This window comes from Amblyomma mixtum, chromosome 5 (assembly GCF_055824585.1).
Source record: "Amblyomma mixtum isolate Tamu chromosome 5, ASM5582458v1, whole genome shotgun sequence".
Lineage (NCBI taxonomy): Eukaryota > Metazoa > Arthropoda > Arachnida > Ixodida > Ixodidae > Amblyomma > Amblyomma mixtum.
The window spans coordinates 81,234,382-81,243,534 of NC_143016.1; the positions used below are offsets into that span (position 1 = coordinate 81,234,382).

The 9,153-nt window shown below is 47.4% G+C and overlaps 1 protein-coding gene across 1 annotated transcript in view; it reads left to right on the forward strand.

Moving 5' to 3' along the window:
- Positions 1–6,079, forward strand: part of LOC149342801 (acetyl-coenzyme A synthetase-like) — a 66,270-nt gene extending 60,191 nt beyond the window's left edge. The window contains exons 15-16 of the mRNA XM_089545266.1: positions 188–233; positions 3,866–6,079. Coding sequence (XP_089401392.1) covers positions 188–233; positions 3,866–4,074 — 255 coding nt within the window. The 3' untranslated portion in view covers positions 4,075–6,079. The remainder of the gene's footprint in view (positions 1–187; positions 234–3,865) is intronic.
- The last annotated feature ends 3,074 nt before the right edge of the window (positions 6,080–9,153 follow it).

The window sequence follows — 9,153 nt, forward strand, 5'->3', positions numbered from 1 at the left end:
ATTAAACAACTTCAGATACCTCATTTCTGCGTATATATAAATGTTTCGCCGCGCCGTGCATGTCGAAATTACATCGGTGAAGCCTGCATGAAGAAAAGCTACATAGATAGCTTGCTGTTTTCTTATGTAGGCTGATCCCTCTGATGATGCATTTTTTTTCTTTTTTTTTCTTTTCGTTCTTCTGCAGGGCAAACATTTCTCTGAGGACCTCAAGACGCGGCTCAAGCAAAGTGGTACGTATGAGCCAGCTCGTGTTCTGGGAGAGTTCATCACACTCCTATTTTACACCCGAGAGTGCCAAATGACGTTTATGTCATCCACACTGATTTATCAATTATTTCTTTTTAAGAATGCTCATTAAGATTTCTTAAAATTACGGGGTTGAAGGAACAGTCCAATGAATACTAATCATCGCCGTATTTTGTTCAATGTGGTGTAGCAGGTGCAAATGGGCCCATTTTGGTCATGACTCAAAACATTCATTCGCTTATTAAGCGCTAAGCGCAGAAAGCCAGCGGTGTACGCCACTGGTGATCAATGAACTATGTGCGTGTAGTTATCGCAGGTCTCTAGCTAAGCTAGCACGATCAAGTCGAGCAAATCAGATGGCTTCAATTGCATTGAGCAATTCCCAAAGCTCGGCCATCGGAGTTCCTACAGTGACATCAAGGATGGCGTCGTCAGTCGCGCAGAGTGTAGAGAATAGAAAATGCCTCACCAAAGGCATTTTTCAATGTGAAACGGCGTGTTTAACGAATGTAGAACGCAATGGGCTTAGACTACGCGGTGTGTCGACTTGGAACGCACTACGCTATATACATACAAAAGCGAAAGGAGTAAAAAGGGTGCAAGCTGTCCTCTAGAGCCCTCTCTTTTATGAAAGGAAGCGCCTTAGAGGACAACTTATTCCCTTTTTACTCCCATATAGGTGTGTTCGTGTTTGGAGTGCACAGCGTGCACCAAACTGACAGTTACATGGAGGGACAATCTTGCGTTTCGCCTCCGCGAAAGATTTTTATACGTTTTTAAACTCTTTAAAACTGGTAGTTTATACTTACACAAAGAGAAGTTTATTGAACACCTAAACCTTACAGAAACAAATGAGACATAGCACTTCAGAATTGAAACAAAAGGACCGTGTAGAAACCTCGCGATACGGTAATATTCAGAAACACTGCACACAGGCACATGGGCATACACAGACCCCTGTCACCCAGTTTATACTTACAGTGCTATAATAAAACGCTGCTGGCACTGATAGGTAGCGAACGAGCGGCACTGTGCGCAGCATCATATAATCGCTTAGCCTGAGCCAGAGCGGTGGACGCATTACTGACAGTACCAGAGCGCTTTAGAACCAAACCTGTCGTGCTTTCACAAGTGAGGAATTAAGTTTAGTTTATATTTGATGTTTAAAAAAAAACGTTCAGACGAGAAACGTGATTAAACTCGAACACGAAAATACGAAATTGAACAGCGGAGTGAGGCGTGCTTCTTCACAACGCAGCATTTCATCGCGTCAAGTCGACATTTGTAGCTCACCTGCATCTTGGCTTCCTTGATCTTTTTTAGTGCGCAAATCCTTTCTTTTGAGGCAGTCTCTGTTCCATTAACAACTACTAAAAACCTAACAGTCTAACAAAAAGATAAGAGAAACCGAGGCATCTCAAAATAAATCATTGATCCCCGAAAGTGAAGTTCTCGCTCCCTCCTAAGCACCATCTGCGCGCTTGTGCCATAATGTGAGCAAAGACATAAGGGGCGCACCCCGGTAACTGCGAACATTGTTTCACAGAGCAATATCTTCCCGACTTTCGGGAGCTCAGGTGTCTACTGCGCTGCTCCCACGCACTGCAGTGAAGAGTCGGTGAAACCTCTGCCACGGCTGACGCAAGCGCAAATCTCTCGCGTTTCGCAACTCCTTTTAAAAAGAACGCAGCGCGGTTGGACGGAATTCGAGCCGCTTTTTACGCCCTCGTTTTACGCCCCCGTTTTTCCTTACTCTCCTCGTTCGAGCCACGTTGTTAACTCAACTTTGATGAAAAATCAGAGTGAAGTTCGGAAACTTGTTTCCTTTGTAACCTGAGTCTTTGTCTGCTTCGCGGTGGAGTCATGAAGTGCGTCATCGAGTCATGGAACCAAAATTTGATCCGCAATCCGCTTTCGGAGCCCCTTAATTGCCTGACGAGGAACGCACCCGGCTTATAGAGTAGAAAAGCCATAAGAGAAAAATAAAGCAGTATATTATTATCTTATGGGTCCATTTAAAGATGGAATTATTTCAGATGCGCTGTTATCCTCCGTGCCCTCCATTTTAACTAGGGTGAGGTCCCCGATTCGATAGCGTGGGTTCCCGTGTACGATGTACACAGAAGCATTCGCCCTCGCCTCGTCACACTGTTGGTTACAAAACAAGGGTTTGGCAGTGTTCAGTCCGCCAGTATGCCATGCTCACCTGTGGGACTAAACACTAGAGACTAACAAAACGGTTAAAAGTTTTATTAAGAAGAGCGCAATCAGTCAGAGAGACGAAAATGATAACGGTACGTGAGAGTTAAGGAAAGGGGAACGTGGATTCGGAAACACGCACAAGTTAATGGCCTCGTTGAAATCGTTGAAGTTGAAATCAAAAAGTGATGGTGGTGGTGGTGGTGTGAATGTACAGTCGGAATTATCCTTACAGTGGAATGTCGGCAATTGATCAGCCTGTGTCACTGATTTAAATTATTGTGTCTCTACCACTGTTACAAGACCAGTGTTCTCTAGAAACTTCAAGAGTGATTGTGACATTGATCGCCGCTCATTTCGGGAGCCCTCACTGTGCACGATAGGAGACACGTGGTCCAAGAGAACGTTAAGTCTCCTCAGGTTTTTGGTTTTCAATCAAGAAGGAGAAGTTGACATGGACGGACATGTTAATCGTATGTTTAATATGTATATTTGCTCTAAATAGATGCCGATGGTCAGTTAGTGTAACCGAGTGGATTCCAATAGAGGAGAGGTGCAACGAAGGGCGGCTGGTGGTGCAAGGTATACTCTAACAGAAAAGGAGTAAAAAGGGAGTAGAGTCTATAGGGTGGTGGGATGAGCAAGTGTGCTGGAATAGGGGTGGCTGCAGCTGCCATAGGACAGGGTGAACTGCAGAAGCTGCAGAGCACGTACCCAGACTGATGATGGCGATGATGATGGTGGTGGTGGTTACAGCGACAATGGTGTAGCGGCAGTGAAGGAGAAGGTAGAAGATACTGACACTTTGGGTGAGGGCTCTTGACAGCGACATCACAGAAACGCGCCACTCTTACATGGGCTTCATGAAACGAATCAGCAGCGACTGCTGCTCGCAGCGTCACCGAAGGTGTGGAAAACTCAAGTTACAGAAAAAAAAACTGGCGGGATGATTACAACTGAATACCGCGAGATTCAAAGACAGCTGCTGAAGGCGGTAAAAATGAGATCGATGAGTCATAATTATTTTTCTTCTTCGTTAGTTCACGTAACTGTGTTCATGACTTCACTGTGATCACACCACTCAACATGCGGCGTTGCCCTGGTGCATTGCAGTACCGTCACGCGGGACACATTGCATGCTAACGAACCGGCATGGCGCGTTGCACTGACGTCGTGCAGAACGTGATTGCATGCTGACCACCAATCAGCGTGGCGCGGTGTTACGCCAACGACGCCAACACCGCAAAACTGAGAAGCGTGCCCTTAACAGCTGTCTCTGCAAAAACGCGTCGTCTTCGTGGCGGCCCCCATCTGCGGGGGCAGAAACTGCGTCTATGCCTTAAACAAAATTATGTCTGAAAGTCGTGTCCATGAAAACAGCACTGCTCTAACCGCGTCCTTTTCTTCCGATTTGCAGTGCGCTCGAAGATCGGCGCGTTCGCGGACCCGGAGTACGTGCACTGCGTCGAGCGGCTGCCCAAGACGCGGTCGGGCAAGGTGATGCGCCGGATACTGCGCAAGATCGCCTGCAACGAGCTCGAATTCGGAGACGTGAGCGCCCTCAGCGAGCAGGACGTCATCTCCGAGCTGCTCCAGTCCAAGTGCTTCATCCAGAACGGACACTGAAGCATGCCCTGTCGCTCGCATGCTGCCTCTGTGTACCCGGTTGCGAGGCTTGCGCCATCGCGTCGTGCTCAACCGCCGTTTCTTTTTTTGTTTCGTTTTATCATGCACTGCGAACGTTCTATCGGTCACTGGAGAACTAAAGGCGCATTCTCTTGTAGACCCGGTAAAATTATAAGCCAAAGTACAAGCTATAGGTCCCTGTGAGACCTTCATGATCTCCATTTCATGATTTTTGAGGTTCTTGAGAAGAAGCAACGTTATGCGACAGAAGTTTTTCGCTTTCAATGTCGTAAGAGCAAGAGGGATAAAGACGAGTAAAGGAGGGGAATATGATTTTCTCAGCTTTCAACCAAGTTGAGATTAGCACTCTAGCTCTGAGTTTAGAGTAGCCCTAATGGATTCGAAAGCATCACCTTGTGAAACTCAGAAGAAGCCTTAGTCCTGCAGACAGCTAATTGGTACTTTGCACATCTCTACCAACTTCTTCTCAAGACGCTGCTTGTACTCCCTAATGACTGCGCAGCACTAGATTGCATTCATGACAAGAGAGAGAGAGGGTTTATTGATGGGAAAGGCAGAGAGGTTGGCCTGAAAAATGAATATCTGGCCTGGTACTCTCCAGTGGCGAACGAAAAGAGGAGAAAAAAAGGGTCACGATGGCAGATGATGGAAGGAGGGAGATGAAAAAAGACAAGGCACACTTGCTAACATTACAAACGCGAGTCAAGGCCCGTATCGCTTAAAAAGCGTGAGAACGCTCGCGTTGCTTGTAGAGTTTTTGAGCTATCTGGCCAAGCGCCGAGGGTCAAATCCTCCGAGAGGGGCCTGGTCTTCGAAGAATGCAAAAGAGATACTAGCATGAGTCTTTCTCGTGCATATGCTGGGCACGCCACTAAGACATGCTGTACAGTCTCTAGCACGGCACATCTGGAACAGTACGGGGAATGACAAAGGGAAAGAGTTGAACAGTTCAACACGCCTCGTTACATGAGCGGAGGCAGAGAACTAATTCTACGCCTGACGGGCTCCTGGATGGAGCGGCAGTTCACGTTTCTTTTTTTTTCCTTTTTTTTTTTTGGAGGGCACGTGCAATGTCTCTGCCAAATACGAATGGTGCTTGGACTTCCTAACGAACCACTTTATTTGTGTTTCATCACTTCAACTATACAGACGAAGCTGTTCTGCTTTCTAAATAGAAAAAAATCGTTTCAGTTTCTAGCTAATTAATTAAAATTGGATGCGAATACAGTTCACGCGGGTTCTAACCCTTACAGAAATAGCAGTATCCCAGAAGAATGGAGATATGTCCGTAAATAAGCTTTAATCCGAGCTACATACGCACTCTTCGTAGGCGCTGGGTGACTTTTTTTCGTTTTAAGCCAACACCCTGCAGTTAAATTTGCTACAGTTTCCACGCCGGGAAAGAGTGATTAAAAAAAAGAAAAGATCACTTTGTTGCGCGAACAGTGCAAAAGCGTTAAACGCTACATCAGTGTTGTACACTGTGGCGAAACTACATGCTATACGTTTCGTATATCTTCTCTTGTGTGTGTGTAAAGTTTACGGTCAAGCCTCGCAACCGGAGAGATGGGGCGAATGACTCAAGAGACTTGCTGCAATATGTCGAATGTGTGCTCGCTTTTTAATGCACAGGGCACTCGACGGGGTCTACAGAATGTTCACTGCATACGTATATCGCACGACAAGTGTTATCTTCTTCTGCACGCACAGTTTGACGAAAAGTTTGTATGAAATGAACGAGGGGTGCAAAAGGGGTCTTGCGTTCATGTCGTTGTTCGTATTCAATTGAAAACACTTAACCTTTTCCGAATGCTACGACGGTGTTCCGAAACAACGGTGGACGACTTGTCTTTACAGGAGCAGGAATCTCGTTAAAATCGGAATGCTCCACTTTGTGAGGACTGTAGTTATTACCTCAGTAGTGCAGAACGTTTCTACTGTGTACTCCTGTGTACAGACCTATATAAAAGAACAACGGAGACTATTTGCTATTCAGTGTATTCATTCGCCAGTCGCACAAAAAGTGTAATTTATATTTGCTGCAAAATGTCATGCTATACGCTTTCCAACACTATTGGACATATTACAGTATCCTCATACTGCCCAAGACAATACAGTTGCAAAAATGTTACTTGTACAGTCGGATACAAGTGAAGTCTGCAGTGAAGCTCCGTCCATATTCATGGCCGCCCGAAGCTGTTCCTCCGTTTTCAAGGCTTGAACTGAGATTGGCTAGCGGTATAATACTTGAACCCTGTGTGCCATAGACTGTTGTTGCCAACTGCTGTTTTTTTTTTTTTTTCTAAGTTGTATTCTACAATGAACTTCGCCGCTTCGGGTCTATGAGGACAAATCCAACTTGGCCTATACCAACTGGTTACCGCGTTTTAATGGCAAGGAGGCTGTTTTCACTGAAAACGAAGTTGTTATGAGCTATAAAAGACAAAAACAAAAATGAAAAGCCGGTCATGCCGGCACACATCGTTTTCACAAAGTATTAATGAGATGGTGGCGAAGGCAATTTTGTGTGTGTGCGTGTGCGTGAATCTCTGAGGCTAGGCGACCCTAGCAGTCATTTTTCAACGGCGACCTCGGAGTCCTCGACGCATTGAACGTCATCATGAACATCACAGGTCTCGTATGAGTGAAGGGAAAAAATAACTGCAACCCTAACTTCAAATTTTTCAACAGTAACCACGTCTTTAGTTGCCGAAAGAACACCAGTGGAGCCACAAGGAGACAAACCATCGAATTTTACTAAACAACAGAAATTCTATGCAGTCTTCCTCAGTATTTGTTTGAGGTGGTCTCGAAGTGCACACTGCCGCTGTTCCTCAAGTAAAAATTCTGGAATTGGTGGTGGTCGACAATAAATATGAAACAGTATTTAAAGTGCAACACATCCTGCAAGGACGTAAAGCAGGTGGTGACTGTGTAAAGTACCGGAGTTGTTATTCTGGTTATGTTAGCAGTCGTTACGCCTGCGCCTTGTAACGAAGAGAAAAAGAATAACTGCATCACCTACCTTTCAGAAACAGCTGAGTCATCGCACGCCACTTGGCTCGAGAACTTTCAGGGAACACAATCCGGACGAAGCTTCCCGATAACAAGAACGTATTGTTTTCAGTTGCGCGAGAAAATTCAAGTCGTTCAACTTTGACCGAACCGTACAAGCATGACTGGCGATTAGCGCGTCCATTTTCTACAATTCCTGCGTGTGCCACTTATCCTGTGGATTTCGTGCACACAAAATGTAGCGACCGTAAGAACAGTGCGCAGTACTTGCAAAACTTTCTTGCTTCAAATACCAACTTTACCATTGCCGTGCACTAGCGGCCCGTTCTATACAACCGCCGGACAAACTCTCGCTCGAGGTCCTCTCCATTATTCACGCCACTCAAAATTTTCGTTCGCTCCCACATGTGCCTAGCAATACCATCTACACTGACTCCCAGGCAGCCATTCATGCCATTCAATCAAAAACACTCCCACCACATCTGTACACGGAACTCGAGGCCGCACTTGCCTCGCTGCAGCCTTGCCCCGTCTTCCTCCGGCGGATCCCTGCGCACTCGAAGATTGACGGCAATGAGCTGGCTGACCAGCTCGCCCGTGAAACTCTTATCCGGGCACCGTTGATCTCCAAGCCTTCCGATGGCGTGTCGAGAGTATCCCTTTGAACCACCATCAAAAAGTATTGCAACGCTCTCTGCCTTGATGCTAAACTCTACCCTGACTCTCATCCTAGACGTTCTATAGCCGCGTTTCCATGTATGCGACAGAGGTCGACTCCAGTCCACTTTTTGAGGGAAAGGGCAGGTTTTGAGAAGGACAGGCGTGACTCGTCCTCCACTATCTTCCTTGATGTTTTTATTGCAAAGCAATACTACTTTCGCTACCACCTCAGCCCGCGCCGTGCCGCGGCCGCATAGCCACGCTCGACCTTTCGCGTGACCTCGCTGCGTGACGTCATACCATCTGTGTAAAAACGGGGCCCCATCTCACGTCGTCGCCTTGCGCGGCGCATAGCCATGGCCTAACTCCCGCTCCTCTCACCAGGGGCGCTGCGCGCTATGTGACGTCATACCATCTGTGTAAAGACGGGGCCCCATCTCACGCCGTCGCCTTGCGCGGCGCATAGCCACGGCCTGACTACCGCTCCTCTCACCAGGGGCGCTGCGTGCTATGTGACGACATATCATCTGCTTAAAAACGGGGCCCCATCTCACGCCGTTGCCTTGCGCGGCGCATAGCCACGGCCGCGGCCTGACTGCGCTCTTCTCGTCAAGCCCATGAGATGCCGCCTCCAGCCTATACGCTTCGGCAGGTTGCAAAGAGAAAGCATCCGCGAGCTACGGAGACAGAAGAAGAACGAGAAGAACGGCAGCAGAACCACATATTGCTTCGCAATTACCAGGCTTAACCAAGCTAAGCCACAGCCAATTTTTTGCACTTCCCCACAAAAAGTGACCTTGAGTCGACTTCATGTAAACGCGGCTTGTGCGGGAGGCCCTCATCGTTCAACAGATACATCCCAACAGACTTGACACACCTACATGGCTCTGCCTGTACAAATTCCGTCGCGATCTATGTTCCTACTGCCCTGCCCCTTTTATGCCAACTCCTCCCTGTGTTTATTCTCCTGCCCGGTTGCCCTGCCATCGGGTTTCTTTCCCACCCCCTCCCACACTGTCGGGACCTGGCTGGACTGGCCTGGAGCTGAAGATGAAGACGAACAGAGCCTGGTCGTGCAGCATACCATCGACGTCTTAGGCGCCTAAGTGTTGCACCTGAATAAAGTCTCATAGTACTTCTACAACCGTACTCAAGTTAAAGGGAGGGAATGGAGCGAGGTGTCGTCAAGTTGTGCCTTGCAAAGGTTATTGGTGACGATGACCAGCTCCGCGGTAATCGTGGGGTTTGATGTACCGAATTGACGCATGGGCACAAGAGAAAAATCGTACCGCATGTTGACAAATTAGATGTCAGAAAGCTCTTGCACAGGTTCGCATGTGGCATGCGGCGTTTGCAGAAGAAACAACGTGGGACGGACTGAAT